We start from the raw sequence: 16,336 nt of genomic DNA on the forward strand, positions 1-16,336 counted from the left end.
GCCTTCACTCAATAGGAAGACATACTTCACAGAGAAGGAGGTCCAGCGATGCTGAACTCTGATCTCTGCAGACCCCCTCCCTCCCTCGGGTCACCCACGCTCTTCCTTTTCACACAAAACCTCCCCATGAAAGTGGTCACAAAGAACCATTAACGTGCATCTTTTACTTTCGGGATTTCAGCATTTCCCATATCGCTATACTTGCGCGATTGCATGTGATAATCATTCACGCAATTACTCATCATTTTCACTTTATTTGTGGGATGCTTTAAATGCACTTTAATCTCTCTTTAATGCCAAAATTGGCCCCAGCGTGATAAACTCCTTCAGTCTGTTTTCTCCCCTCTTTTGCTACTATGCCTCCTTATAAATTTAATCCTAATAAAACTAATCCTCATCCAACCCCCTGTACATCCTCCACTACCCCTTTTCTCTCAAATGCCTCCTTTGAGGCCCTATTCCCTCAGCCCTCCTTCCCCTCAGCTGTCTTCCTCCTCCCTCATAAATTGAATCCTAATAAAACTAACCATAATAAAATAATCTTTCGCTTTCTCTCTCTCTGATACCTCTGTCAAAGAGGTCCCCTTCCCTCAGCTATCCTTCCCTCTTCTTTCCCCTCAGCCTGCTTTCCCCCTTTCAGCTGCTCTTCCCCTCCCTCATAAATTCAACCCTAATAAAATGAATCCTAATAAAATTACTTCTCTACTAGCTTTTTATTTCTCAAATACCTCACTTGGTTAAGGTTCCCTTCCCTCGGCCATCCCTCTCTCTCAGCCCGCCTTCCCCCCCCTCAGCCGCCCTTCTCCGCCTCATAGATTTAACCCTAATACAATTATCTTTTGCTTTCCCCTGCTCTCAGATACTGCTTCCCTCAGCCCTCCTTCCCTCTTCCCCCCATAAATTTAACCAAATAAATGTCCTTCTCTCACATTCCCTTCCCTCAGCCGCCCTTTCCTTTCCCCTCAGCTGCCCCTCTCTTCCCTCATAAGTTCAACTCTAATAAAATTCCCTGAACCTCCTTCAGACTTTGTCTCTCAATGCCTCACTCCAAGTCCCCTTCCCTCAGCCGCCCTTCTCCTCCCTCATAAATTCAACCCCAATAAGATTAATCCTAATACAATTAACTTTCCCATTCTCAGATACCTATAAGACAATCCCCTGAATCTCCTTCAGTACCCTTTTCCTCTCAAATGCTTCATTCGAGGTGCCCTTCCCTCAGCCTTCCTTCCCTCTTCCCTCAAATGCTCTTCTTCTCCCTCACAAAGATTTCCTTCCCTCTCAGGTACTTCCTCTGAGGTGCCCTTCCCTCAGATGCTCTTCTCCTCCCTCACAAAACAAACCCTCATAGATTTCCTTCCCTCTCAGGTACTTCTTCTGAGGTGCTCTTCCCTCAGCCTTCCTTCCCTCAGATGCTCTTCTCCTCCCTCACAAAACAAACCCTCATAGATTTCCTTCCCTCTCAGGTACTTCCTCTGAGGTGCCCTTCCCTCAGCCTTCCTTCCCTCTTCCCTCAGACCGCCCTTTTCTCCTCAGCCGCCCTTTCGTTCCCTCATGAGCTCAACCCCAATAAAACCAAAAGCAAACTTCCACGGCGGCGTCCCTCCGCCTTCCTCTCCCTCAGAAGACCATTATTTTTCTCCTTCTCTCCCAGCCTTTCCCTTCCATTCCTTTTTCCCGCCCTTCATGGCGGTTCTGTGAGGCTCTGAGGCCGGAGGAGGAAGAGGAGGCGGCGGCGGCTCCTTGGTCTGAGGCTCCGCGGGGCTTCGGGGGCGGCCCACCGAAGGGGCGGGAAGAAGAAGCCCTCGCCTCCCTCTCCGCCTCTCGCCTTCCTTTTTCTTCCAGGACAACTTTATTTAACGCCGAAGGAAGGAAGGAAGGCAGACGGAGGCGGCGCGTGAGGGGACTTTGGGTCGAAACAGAAACTGAGGAGGAGGAGAAGAAGGACGAAGGACGAAGGAAGGCGCCCTCAGTTCCCCTCACGACGACGACGACGACGACGACGACGACATCTTCGTTCATATCTATATTCTTCATATTTATCCTCCTTCCAGCCTCCACCAGCCTTCCCTCGGCACCTAGAACTCTTTTCCCCGCCTTGAAGGGGCAGAAGGGGAAGAGAGTGGCCTCATTTTCCCCTCAGACTGAGGAGGAGGAGGGAGAGGAGGAAAGTGGGGAGTGGGCCGCCCTGTGGCCCCCTTCCGCCATGAGGGTCCGCCTGGCCAGGAAGGGCCCCTGGGTGGGCCGCAGCGGGGGCTGCCTGTTGCTGGGGCTCCTGGCCCTGGGGGCCGCCTTCTTCCTGGCCTCCCTGGCCCTCTCCGGCCTCCAGGTGCCCTCTTCCGTGGGGGGCTTCGGGGCAGATGGGGCCACGCGAGGAGGTAGAGGGCAGAGGCGCTTTCCGGAGGGGTCCGAGGAGGAGGAGGAGGGGGAGCTGGCCCGTCCGGTCTACCGCAAGGCGCCCCCGGACCCCCGGGCCTTGGGGGAATGGGGCAAGGCGGCCCACTTGCAGCTCAGCCCCGAGGAGAAGAAGCTGGAGGAGGAGATGGTGGAGCGCTACGCCATCAACATCCACCTGAGTGACAGGATCTCCTTGCACCGCCACATCCAGGACGGGCGCATGGCCGAGTGCAAGGCCAAGGCCTACGACTACCGCCGGCTGCCCACCACCTCCGTGGTCATCGCTTTCTACAACGAGGCCTGGTCCACGCTGCTCCGGACCATCCACAGCGTGCTGGAGACCTCACCGGCCGTCCTCCTCAAGGAGATCATCCTGGTGGACGACCTCAGCGACAAGGCCTACCTGAAGAACGAGCTCGAGAAGTACGTCAGCGGCCTGCGCAGGGTCCGCTTGATCCGGACCAACAAGCGGGAAGGCTTGGTCCGAGCCCGGCTAATCGGCGCCACCTTCGCCACGGGCGACGTCCTCACCTTCCTGGACTGCCATTGTGAGTGTGTCCCCGGGTGGCTGGAGCCGCTTCTCCAGAGAGTGGCCGAGAACGAGAGCGTGGTCATTTGCCCCGTCATCGACACCATCGACTGGAATACCTTCGAGTTCTACATGCAGTCGGGAGAGCCCATGATTGGCGGGTTTGATTGGCGGCTGACGTTCCAGTGGCACTCGGTACCCGACTACGAGCGTCAAAGGCGGAAGTCTAAAACTGACCCCATAAGGTCCCCGACCATGGCTGGCGGCCTGTTCGCCGTCAGTAAAAAGTACTTTGAGTACCTTGGTACCTATGACATGGGGATGGATGTCTGGGGAGGGGAGAACCTGGAGCTCTCCTTCAGGGTCTGGCAGTGCGGAGGCATACTGGAAATCCATCCTTGTTCGCACGTGGGGCACGTGTTTCCTAAGCGGGCTCCGTACGCCAGGCCCAACTTCCTCCAGAACACGGCGCGGGCGGCGGAAGTGTGGATGGATGAGTACAAAGAGCACTTCTACAACAGGAACCCTCCCGCGCGCAAAGAGAACTATGGAGATCTCTCGGAGAGAAAACTCCTCAGGAAGCACTTGAAGTGCAAGAACTTTGACTGGTATTTGAAAAACATCTTTCCCCATTTGCACGTTCCTGAGGATCGGCCAGGCTGGCACGGCGCAATCCACAGCATGGGCATCTCCTCGGAGTGCCTAGACTACAATTCGCCCGAACACAACCCGACGGGGGCCCATGTGAGTCTCTTTGGGTGCCACGGCCAAGGAGGGAACCAGTTCTTCGAGTACACGTCACATCAAGAGATCAGGTTTAACTCTGTGACCGAGCTCTGCGCCGAGGTGCCTGAGCAAAAGGATTTTGTAGGCATGAGAAATTGCCCCAAAGATGGCATTCCCATCCCAGAAACCATTAAATGGCATTTTAGAGACGATGGGACCATTTATCATCCCCATTCAGCAAAGTGCCTTAGCGCTTACCGTACCCCCGAGGGTCGAGCTGATGTTCAAATGAGGACATGTCACGCGGGAGACAAAAACCAAGTGTGGAAGTTTGAGAAATAGGGTAGCAATTGGCGTCTTCCTGCGTGGCAGAAGGGCCTTGGACCGGGTGGCCCTTGAGGCCTTTTCCAACTCTATGGTTCTAGTCCAGGGTTTCTCAATCAAGGTTCCCTGCAACCCTAGAGTCCCACAAGTTGTCCTTAGGCTGTTCTAATGACAACCAAGTTCCGCAAGTTATCCACAAGGGATTCTGATTTGGGGGGGGGGGATCAACAGTTTTGGAGCTGTAGATATAATACCTTTTTATGCAGAGATTATCTGAGACCTGAACATTATTTCAAGGGTTCCTCCGAGATAAAAAGGCTGAGAGAGGCTGGCCTAGTCTCTGTCCAAAAGTACTGTCTCTTGAGTATTGAAAGGGACCTTTTAGCACCTTTGAGACTGAGAGAAAGATGTAGGCAGCATAAGCTTTCATAGGGCTTTATCACATGGGGGGGGGGATTGGTAGTTTAAAAGGTGTTTATCCCATGAAAACCACGCGATCGCAATTAAAACCATAGTGTGATTAAAGTGCCAGGAACAACCAGATAATAAACAGCAACATATCATTTGCAGGGTTTTCCCGTGAATGATTTGTTGCTGTTTATTGCCTGGTTATGCCCATGATAATAGCACTTTAATCACTTTTCATCGCAACGTCATGTGAAAACCTTTATCACAATTGTGCAATTTTCACAGCATATTCCCGGGATAATGGCGCTTTATGCATGACATCGTGTGAAAATCTTAATCATAAATGCGCAATGTTCATGGAATAATCACTGTTTATCCTTCCAGTTGTCGCCATGTGATAAAGTCCATAGACTAGGTCTTCTGCATCAGAAGTAGAAGCAGACCTAGGTCTAAAACACACTGCAGAAATAATCCACTTTGAGACCGCTTTACCTGCCCTGGGTTAATGCTAGGGGATCCTGGGAATTGTAGTTTATTGTGGCGCCAGAGATCTCTCACAGAGAGGCTAAATGTCTCACAAAAGTACAGTCCCCAGGATTCCCTAGCATTGATACAGGGCAGATAAAGTGGTCTCAAAGTGGATTATGTCTGCAGTGTATTTTGGCCCTCAGTCTCTAGATCTCTTTGCCTACTGACTAACACAGCTGTCTTTGTCTTTCGAGTAGTATATCTTAACTTCATGTAAGATAACATCTAAAGGGGTTTATTTTCTTACTAATTTTTTTTAAACTACAGTGCATTATTATGAAATTGAATATCAGATTTGGGGATTTGCTGGTTAGAAAGTGCCTTTTATGCTAATCTAATTTGTTAATTTGAAAACAAACAACCTTAAACCAGGTGTCTCCCATCCTATATCTATGCATTTAGGATGGGAGATACCTGAAACTACATGTGAAAGGGAATCTAGGAGTCCAAGTAGACCACAAGTTGAACATGAGTCAACAGTGTGATGCGGCAGCTAAAAAGGCCAATGCAATTTTAGGCTGCATCAATAAAAATATAATGTCTAGATCAAGGGAAGTAGTGGTGCCACTCTATTCTGCTTTGGTCAGGCTTCACCTGGAATAATCCTGCGTCCAGTTCTGGGCACCAAATTTCAAAAAGGATGTTGAGAAACTGGAGTGTGTCCAAAGGAGGGCAACCAAAATGGTGAAGGGTCTGGAAACCATAAAGCCCTATGAGGAATGACTTGGGGAGCTGGGGATGTTTAACCTGGGGAAGAGACGGTTAAGAGGTGATACAATAGCCCTGTTTAAGTATTTGAAGGGATGTCATAGTGAGGAGGGAGCCAGCTTGTTTTCTGCTGCTCCACAGACTAGAACACAATGGAGCAATGGATGCGAGCTCCAGGAAAAGAGATTCCACCTCAACATTAGGGGGAACTTCCTGAGAGTAAGGGCTGTTTGACAGTGGAACAAACTCCCTGAGAGATTTTGGTGGAGTCTCCTTCCTTGGAGGCCTTTAAGCAGAGGCTGGATGGCCATCTGTCCATGGGGATGCTTTGATTGAGAGTTCGTGCATGGCAAAATGGGGGTGGACTGGATCAGGGCCCTTGCCGTCTCTTCGAACTCTAGGATATGATGATTCATTAATATTAATGGTATAGTAGTCTGAAAGTAATAGTCTCGTAGAACCAGATTACTATAACGTTGCGGGAAGGAGGTAAATGGAAACAAAATTATGTTCAGCCAGAGTACAGATTCTAATTCTGTAGTAATTAAATTGGACACACAATATACAGCTAGCATAATGTTTCAGGTGGGTAAAGGAAGATGTGTGGCCCTTAGGATGCTGAACTGAAGGGTTTGGTTGTGTGGAAAGACAATTTCTTGGCTTCGGGGAACAGAATTTATAGGCTTGAGCTTGCTTCTCCTATATATACATACATCTTGCTTTTATTTAAGCAAGAGCAGTTTGTGTGCAGACGGTAACAACCGTCACATTTTTGACTGTTGGAACAGGAGCAGAAACAATCAGGCTGGAAGTAGGTTAAGCGTTCCAGTGGGATAGTCCTCTTTCCAGTTTTATAATTCACAGAAATAATGAGAAATCCAGCTTTCTATAGTGGCAAAAAACTCTGGGGTAATACGGCTCAGTATTAAATGCTGCAATTAGGGATGGATCCCGTTCTTTGTCTGTGTCTCAACATTGTTTTTATGATAATCTTGCACATGTTGCTCTCTTTAAAATCAGTGGTGCAGTAAATGGTTTTGCGAGTGGCACATTTTAACGCATTTTACGTCTAAGAGGATAGAATACAGATTTTCCTGAAGGCCAAAAGGATTTCTTTTCTTTGAAAATGTGGTATATTCTTAGGGGGGGGGGGATATCCTAAGAGGGTATAATTTCTCCAATCAGTTATTATCTAAGATTGGCTGGTTGTTCGTTTGTAGCAGAAAGTGGCAATTAACTTTCTGCATTTTAAGTCGGGGCCTTGAACTGAGACTATACTCCTGTGATTGTGTAGTAACATGCGTTTGACAGAATTCAAACAGATGCAGAAAGTATGAATGATGTCCAGGTCTGCATCCGCACTTCAGAAATATTCCAGTTTGACACCACTTGAACTGCCATGTCTCAGTGCTGTGGGATCCTGGGATTTGTAGTTTTGTGAGACCATTATTCATAATTATTCATAATGGATTATTCATTATTCATTAATTCATATAATTATTCATTAATTATTAATTAATTAATTATTAATTATTAATTCATATAATATAATTCATTATTCATAATGGATGATTAACCATCCATTATGAAGCCTCCCCCTCCCTCCAGTCCATCTGCCTTGGTCCAGGCCTCGGAGGTAGAGAGGAACTGCTGGACCTCTGACCCTTTCCCTCCACCACTCCCTTCTCCTTCTGTGTCATGTCTTTATAGATTGTAAGCCCCAGGGCAGGGAATCGTCTAACTAAAAGATTGTATGTACAGCGCTGTGTAAATTTACAGCGCTTCATAAATAAAAGTTAATAATAATAATAATAATAATAATAATAATAACATTTAGCCTTCTCTGTCAGAGAGCTCTGGTGCCACATCAGACTACAAATTGCAGAATTCCTTACCACTGAGCCATGGCAGTTAAAGTAGTGTCAAACTGGATTGTTTCTGCAGTGCAGATGCAGCCCTAGTCTTCAGTTGCTGTGTTTGGGTTCTTAAATTATACAAGGCTAAATAGACAATTCTGTCCTTCCTCGTTTGGGAGAGACTATGGGAGAAAAACATCCAATTGCAGACAACACATTTGTAGGTTCTTTTGAAAGTAGTTTAGGGACCTATGTAACTTGCCTCTTGGTATGAAAAAGGAAACAAAGCTTAAGCAATCTAAGTGTTTGTGTATGTATTTTATTAAGTTGTATTTACAATGGTCCTTCCATGTTTGCTGGGGTTCAGGGTGAAGGACCCCCGTCAATGTGGGAAAACCACAAATAAAAGCATATAATTCTTATCCAAGAGAACACCTCTCTAGGGATTCCCAGGTCCTCCAGCGCAACGCTACGGTCAACATCTGCCAGAAGGTGATCATAGAATCATAGAATCATAGAGTTGGAAGAGACCGCAAGGGCCATCCAGTCCAACCCCCTGCCATGCAGGAAATCCAGATCAAATCATGCTGGAGGGCCTACAAATGCCTAGAGAAGTGTTTTCTTTAGGAACTTCTAAGTTCTCCAGCATAACTCTATGGTCAACTTCTGGCAGAGTTGCACTGGAGGACCTAAAGATTCCTAGAGAGAGCATATTAATCAAACCCGCAAATAATCAAATCCGCAAAAGTCAAAGCCACAAATGTGGAGGGCCAATTTCATTCACTGGGCACAATATATTGTTGATGTGTGCCTTCAAGTAGTTTCCCTGGCCTAAGATAAGCCTAAGGGCTGGGACCAAGAGAGTATGATTTCCCCACGGTCACCTGATGGGTTTCCATGGCCAAGCAGGGATTCGAACCCTGATCTCCAGAGTCGTAGTCCAAGGCTCAAACCGCTACGCTACCTTTGCTCTCACACAATCCATAGCTATAGACTGTTATGTAAAGAGGAGCTGCATTAAGGCCTTCCAGAGCCAGCTGCTTTTAAAGCACAAAGTAGGCCAGCTATTTGAAACTTAATTGTGAAAGCTGTCTTGACAACCTGGCACTCCAACCTGGAAGTAAATCTTACTCTCTGGAGTAATACAGAATCTAGTTTGCTCTTCAAAATTACCTGTTCATTCAATGTCAGGTTTCAGATGGGGAAACTTGTGGGCTACGTAGCCTGGGAACAAGTGAGATTTTTCCGGAACGTGGCACGCCAGAGGCGTAAACGCTTGTGTGTTTATCAACCCTTGTCAAACAATTGATAGGTCGCTGTGTGCTTAAAACCTGATAAACTTGTTTGCCCTTGTATGAAGGCAAAATAAATGGGTCTGTATGCTACAGGAAATAATACCTCTAATGCAGTCTTCACGGGTTACAGAGTGAGGGAGAGATAGGAGGAAACGCAGTGCCTTAAACTGTTTGTAACTACTATTCTTTGTTTCCTTCTTTCCTCTCGTAATCTCTTCCCTAACTGCCATTTTGGTCGTGCCAAAAAATACACATTATTTTACACATCCAATAGCCCTGGAGTCAGATTTTTTTGCACTGAAGACCAAGGGCTGCCCAAGGCCCATCCGTTTGGGTGGGGGGTCGGGGGTGGATTGACGGAAACCAGAAGTGGCTGGAGGCCCATTTCTGGGGCCACTTTTTTCTGTGTTGGGGGCAATTGGGGGCCCTGTTTGGGGCCAGAACCGCTGCTCCAGAGAACATTTATCTTTTATGCATTTTTAATTGGGGCGGGTTGGAGGCAGGAGTTTGCCAGCTGCAGAAATGTAGACTTCCCATGTATGTAGAACTGGGATTTTTGTTGTTTGCACTCACTGGCCAAAGCCTTATCCTGTCTCCTGAAGTGGAACAGAAGTCAATCTGTGACAAAGTCACTATAGCACTTACCCCTTTGTGTTGTGATCCCAGGGGCTTGACTACAAGTGTAGGGTATAATGGCACGCTGAGTCTGTTGCCAATAAAAATAAACCCATTTTATCCAACCAGCTTAAGGTGAAGAAATAGACTATGTGGAAACATTTAAGTAGTATTCAGATGACCACACTTGACCTGTGTTGTGATAATGCATTTTGCAGTTTCTGTACAGGAGGGTCTGCAGGTCTGGAGTCGGCCGACTTGCACTGAACTCCGAACACCATCCTTTTCCAAAAGTATGCTGGACCTCTCCTGACGATCCAGTGCCACAGAGACCCCAGTATACGATGTTTGTATGTCAGCTTGTGGTGCAAAGCACACATTTCTCTGAATCTGCTCTTGAGACTTCATGTTGAAGCTTCATGTTGTTATTCTGAACAAATCTGTACAAAATTAGAATTGGGAATGATGGGGAAATAATTGTACTGAAGCACTTCGCTTGAGATTTCTGTGCACATTTGTCCAATAGGATATGCCAAGGTATTTCTGTGGCACTTTAGTATTGGGATGATTTAATATCATGAAGTGGTTGGGTAGGACTGAGGAGCAGAGTGTCTCTGGCGGGATACAGATGCCCAAAAAGGGCAGTCTCCCGCCGCTCTGGCTTGCTCCGCGAGGGAGCCGCAGCGGACAAACCGCGCAGCTCCGTCGTGGAACAAAAAGAACCCGCAAAAGCAGGTTCTTCTTGTGGCACCTTTGTGACGCCACAATGCGCCAATGGTGCACTTGCGGCGTCACAAAGGCACCAGGATGTGTGGACGCTAAGCGTCCGTCGCCTCAACATGGCGGCACTCGTGTGTAGAAGGCCCCCATCACGTGCTAGGGCCCATATGGACGGTGTGACCTCTGTGAACCCCTAGCACATGACGGGGGCGCCACAAAGGCCCGTCTAAATCGGGCCGTGAATAGCCAGAAGTGACCTTAAAAAGAAAAGAGAGAGAGAGATTATTTTAATGTGGATGCCACAGATGGCTCTATTCTCTGCCAAGCACTATTTCAATATGAACCTGTGCAAACTATGCAACCTCTGTCACCTATATGCCTTATTCCCCTTTTTAAAGTGTGTGTGTGTGTGTGTGGGAGGAATTATATTTCTTAAGGAGGCCTGTTTACATTTCTAGTCCGTAGGCTTGTACTGTCAATCAGTAATAATTGAGTTTAAGTCCCATCAAACTTTGTAGGACTTGACTTAGAGTAAAAACATGCGTAGGTTTATGCTGTTAAGAACTTGCACAAAGAAACAAAAATGCAGAATTGAATCAATTAATTTTTTTTATTACCTGTACTAATAAGCACAACTCCTTGTGGAAGAACCAAGGGTTTACTAATTGCTCTGAACAGTGAGGTTGTGTGTGTGCGCATTAAGATATATAAATCCTTTTTGTTTACTAAGAATTTGCATTGGCAATCTTCTTAGCTGTAGGGTTGCTGCTAAGTCAAGATCCGTTCGGATAGGCGGTGCATAGAGATGACCTGCTGCGGGATTTGCTCCCATCTACAGAATTGGGCAAGTCTTTCTGCCTTCCTCACTGCTGGTACTGAAGCATTGTTGTGAAAGCGAATTTAGGCCAAGCAATGTTTAGAGGCTTCTAAAACACTTAATATCTGAATAATGAAGGTATGCATGCTTCAGTTCTTTGGAGAATCATAAAATTCTTTGGGAACTTTTTTTTACTGTGAGCCACTTAAACTACTGATTTCCAATGTCTGTCTAGGAAAACAGATAACTTTACAATGAATAAATGTTATACATTTCTTGAAAAAACAAATAAACATTTTTCCAGTTAAATCTTAACATTGTAAAACTCCTTTTTTGTCCTGTCTTTATTGGTAAAATTTACCCATACTGTTCTTTACCTGTTGAAACCTGGAAACCTTAATACCTGTACCACAAATGCCATGCAGAGAAGAAAAATATAAAAGAGTCTCGGGACTCTTTAAAAACTAACACATTTGCTATAGCATGAGCCTTTATGGACTAGAAGCTATTTCCTCAGATGCATGAAGTGTTGTCAACATTTTCAGGTATATATACAGTACCTGTATTTAGGAATGATACTGGAGACAGTCAGGTCAGAGGGGAATTGATGCAGAAGTTACTAGCAGGACCAACTATACAGTATTAGCACTAGCCGTTCACTAAACTGGTTGTGTTGTGCTATTTTCTAGTTTATTCCAGAGGAATTTTTTTTTTCTGAGTATCAGTCTGTCTTTGTCAAATTACTTTTCAACTCCATTGGATGAATGCTATATTCTGTGTTGTGTTGTGTATAGGCGCAGGAACTCTGTGCATAGATATAGTAGTCAATAGGTTTTGCATCCCAGCCCTTGGTTTGAACTTCTCTTTGAGTTCCTGGACATTGTGGAAGAGGTCTCTTGTTATTCCCTTTTTGTTGTTGTCTTCTATCTCTCTGCATTGATCATTGCAATAGTTCTCTTTATCTTTGCACACTAGCAGTGCGATGGACCAAAGGGAAACCTTTGATCTTGGAAACTAAGTAGGCTCAGTCCTGGTTAGTACATGGATGGGAGACTCCCATCAAATTCAAGGTGTGGCAGGCTGTATTTCAAAGGAAAGCAAAGGCAAAGCACTTCCAAGTATTCCCTGCTTAAGAAAACCCTGTGGAATTAACTGGGCCGTCATAAGTCAATAGAGGACCTGAAGGTAACACACATACACACACAAGGAACCCAGAGTCCCTTGTTTGTAGATCCTGAGTGAGCCTAATTGGAAAGTTCTTATAGGAATTAGTTCCATGTGACCTGACTTGGCTGATAAGAGGATTCCTATAGGTTTCCTCTGCCCAGGGCTTTCCCGTGGTGGTGTCTAAAGTGTCACAAGGGCCAGGTGCACACTTTCCCTTGGTATGTGTATAGTGTTATATTCTTGCCATATAATATATATTATTAGACATTTTGGATGTATTAAATGCACCTAAGAATCACGTTTCTGCACCCCAAGTCTGAAATGACACACAGCTGTAGTTTTCAAGGTAGTAGCTGTGCTAGTCTTAAAAGAGAAGGCAAGAAATAAAAATAAATGTGGCAGCACTTTTAAGCCTAATTGTAAGATATTGATGTGTGCAAGTGTGTTTGCAGCTCTCCATGGGCTTCCTTCTTTACAAATAGTCACTTTCAACACAAGCTTCTGAACCTCAGGATTATGTGTGGAGAGATCTTGCAGCACCTTTGAGACCAACTGAAAGAAGGAAATTGCCAGCATGAGCGTTCCTAGACTGAACTCTACTTCTCATAGACTGAAGTCTATGAAAGCCCATGCTGCCAATTTCTTTCAGTTAGTCTCAAAGGTGCTACAAAATCTTTGATTCTACAGACTAACACAGCTATATCTTTGAATTAGGATTATATGTTTTCAAAGAAGTAACCATGTTAGTGTCATGAAAAGGAAGGAGGAGAAGGGAGAGAGGAAAAAAGGAATTTTAAAAAACTTTTATTTATAAAGCACTGTAAATTTACACAGCGCTGTACATACAATCTTTCTAACTGGACGGTTCCCTGCCCTCAGGCTTACAATCTAAAAAGACACGACGCAAAAGGAGAAGCAAGTGGTGGAGGGGAAGGGGAGGAGGTCCAGCAGTTCTTCTCTACCTCCGAGGCCTGGACCAAGGCAGATGGACTGGAGGGAGGGCTTGGCTTCATAATGGATGGTTAATCTTCTTCCAGGGAGGCCTGCTGGAGCTAGCCTGCCTCTCTAGTAGGATAATACATATAAAGTACATAGCAATACAGGAAATGGCTCGATAAAACAGGCACCAAAAGAACATCAAATAGTAAGTGACAATTATGCAATGCCTGGGAAAGCTTCTCTGAACAGGATGGTCTTCAACTCCGTTTTGAAGCTGGTTAAGGAAGTGATGGCTCTTGTTCGCTGGGGAAGAAGGTTCCAGGAGTGAGGGGTAGCGAGGGAAAACAGGCGAATCCGAGATGGGGCAGAGGAAATCCTGGGCTGGGACAGCCGACCCTGACTACCAGAACGGAGGGCCCTGGTGGGAAGGTGAGGAGAAAGAAGGTCTGATAAGTAAGGAGGAGCAGCCCATGGAGGGCTTTAAACGTTGACAGCAGGAGCTTGTACTGAATGCGGAAAGGGAGTGGGAGCCAGTGAAGGGATGCAAACACAGGAGAGATGTAGTCAGAGCGGTGGGTGGAAGTGATAATGCGTGCAGCTGAATGCTGGATAGAGATTAAAGGACGGAGGTGAGAAAGAGGAAGCCCAGCCAGGAGGATGTTACAATAATCCAGTCGTGAGATCACTAGGGCATGGACCAGGATCTTGGCAGAAGAGGCGGAGAGATATGGTCGGATTTTGGCAATCTACAAGCCTTGGCTGTGGTCTGGATCTGAGGGATACATGACAGAGAAGAGTCAAAGATAAAACCAAGACTGTGGGCTTGCTGGACTGGTTGAATAGAAATGTTGTCCACAGAGACAGAAAAGGAGTGTTGAAGGGCGGACTTAGGAGGAAAGACAAGAAGCTCCGTCTCGGACATGTTGAGCTTCAAACGCCGATGGCGCATCCACTGCGAGACAGCTGTGAGACAAGACGAGACTTGCTTATCAAGCCTTGGAGAAAGGTCAGGGGCGGAAAGATACAGCTGGGTGTCATCGGCATACAGATGGTAGGAAAAGCCAAAAGAGCTAATGAGTTTTCCTAAGGACAGTGTGTAGAGCAGGGGTAGGCAACCTTATTGAGCCGGGGGCTGGGTTGCTGTCCCTCAGACACCTGGGGGGCCGAAGCCAAAAAAATAAATAATTAAATAATTTTAAAAGAATTTAAATAAATAAATAAACTGGGACAAATGTAGGACAACATTTTCAAATGGTGGACACTTTTTTTAAAAAAAAGTGGAGGACAAGCAAAAAAATTTGCTGATTTTTTAAAAAATGTTAATATAAATGCATGTTTCTGAGGCGTCTATAGACAATTGCCCCCCTTGCCCCTGCGCGCGAGAGGCCAAAGGCCCGGCGGCAATCGGCGGCAGGACCAGGCTGGGGCCGGTCCCAAGGCCTCGCCGGGCCGCATCCGGCCCGCGGGCCGCAGGTTGCCTACCCCTGGTGTAGAGAGAAAACAGAAGGGGACCCAGAACAGAGCCCTGGGGAACTCCAACAGAGAAGGGAACAGGAGATGAAGTCTGACCGCCTGCAACCACTGCAAAAGATCTACCAGACAAATAAGATCGAAACCAGTCGAGAACAGAGTCTGAGAACCCAAGGTCAGAGAGTATGTCAACTAGAAGGCAGTGATCAACAGTGTCAAAGGCTGCAGACAGATCAAGAAGGATGAGAACAGAGTAAAGGCCATTAGCCTTGGCCTGTAAAAGGTCATTGGAGATCTTAGTGAGAGCTGTCTCTGTGGAATGCCTTGGGCAGAAACCAGACTGAAAGGGATCGAGGATGGAGTTGGCTTCAAGAAACTCAAGACAGCGAGAATAAACAACCCGTTCCAAAACCTTAGAAAGAAAGGGAAGAAGAGAAATCGGACGATAGCTAGACAGAGAGGAGGGATCAAGAGAAGGTTTTTTCAGAATTGGGGAAATGAGAGCATGTTTGAAGTCCGAAGGGAAGGAGCCTGTAGAGAGAGAGAGATTGAAGATATGGAGAAGCGAGGGCAGAAAGGAGGGAGCTATAGAGATTAGAAGACGAGTAGGAACTGGGTCAAGAGAACAGGTTGCAGGTTTGGAAGAGTTCAGAAGTGAAGAGAGTTCATCCAAAGAGGCAGGAGGAAACGCAGAAAATTTGTTAGGGGAGGGCGATAGAAGATTAAGAGCAGAATGAAGTAGGACCTCTAAAACTAACTGATTTTTATTTTAGAATGAGCTTTCATGGATATAAACCCACTTCTTTAGATGTAGCACAGAGTGATGATAAATGCTCCGATATATAGTATATTTACATAGTTGTGGGAGTGAAGTGGAATGTAATAGGATCCAGGAAGATGCAAATCATGATTCTTGCCCTAGATTTTCAAAGCACTGCATAAGGTGATCCAGGTCTTTCCAGCAGTCAGTTGGTGTTGGATGTGTGAAAGCAATAATCTGCTTAACAAAAGTCAGGTTTCCATGGTTCACAACTCTATGATAAGAGTCCTTTTGTTATATAAGCCTTAGCAAGAACTCTTGTATTAATAATATATGTAGTGGGCCATGAAGCCATTGTTTTTGTTTGTACCTAATGGGCAGCATGGCGTGTGAAGGAACTGACTGGCACACCTTCAAGTGTTGCCATGCTCACCCATGAGGCAAACACTCCTGCTTCCCTCCTTCCTTTGGCTATTAAAGGGCAGGCTGAGGGATCTAGTGGATCTGGGGTAGGATCAAGCAGCAGTGGCTCTGTCAGTCCAAGCTGGCGGCCGAGTTGTGCGCCACAAGAAAAGGCGCAAAAACATTTGGAAGCCTAGTAAAACACAGTTCTCCAACACTTATGAACCTTTAGTGGCCGGAAGTGATTAAAACATTTTCTGGTTTATTATCATTATTATTATTATTATTATTATTATTATTATTATTATTATTATAAAGTGCTGTAAGTTTACACAGTGCTGTACATAAAATAAAATGGACCTGCCAGTGGTGCACTACATTGCTGTATTCTATTCTATTTTCTAGAATGTACACCACTGGCAGGTCCATCTGTTCTGTTCTGTTCTGTTCTATGTACAGCGCTGTGTGAACTTACAGCGCTTTATAAATAAATAAAGATCACAATCATAATCCAGATAATGTTCCCTCCCTGAGTCTTCCTCCTCCTCTCAGGAAGATCTGCTTCTTCAGTGCTTTCTGACCCTTAGAAAGTGAAAAGAAAGGCTACAGATGTCTTTTCTATCACTTCTGTTGTCGATGTGGCATCTTCTGTTTCTCTAGAGTCATCTGACAAGGGAG

At 45.9% G+C, this 16,336-nt stretch overlaps 1 protein-coding gene across 1 annotated transcript; it reads left to right on the forward strand.

Annotated features, from left to right (window-relative positions):
- Positions 1-1,589: 1,589 nt before the first annotated feature.
- Positions 1,590-11,235, forward strand: LOC149310183 (polypeptide N-acetylgalactosaminyltransferase 4-like). Its single transcript, XM_089533860.1, has one exon. The coding sequence runs from the start codon at positions 2,204-2,206 to the stop codon at positions 3,989-3,991; it is 1,788 nt and encodes a 595-aa protein (XP_089389986.1). The 5' UTR covers positions 1,590-2,203; the 3' UTR covers positions 3,992-11,235.
- The last annotated feature ends 5,101 nt before the right edge of the window (positions 11,236-16,336 follow it).

Source organism: Sceloporus occidentalis, unplaced genomic scaffold (assembly GCF_023333645.1).
Source record: "Sceloporus occidentalis isolate IW3139 unplaced genomic scaffold, rSceOcc1.0.p SCAF_7, whole genome shotgun sequence".
Taxonomy (NCBI): domain Eukaryota; kingdom Metazoa; phylum Chordata; class Lepidosauria; order Squamata; family Phrynosomatidae; genus Sceloporus; species Sceloporus occidentalis.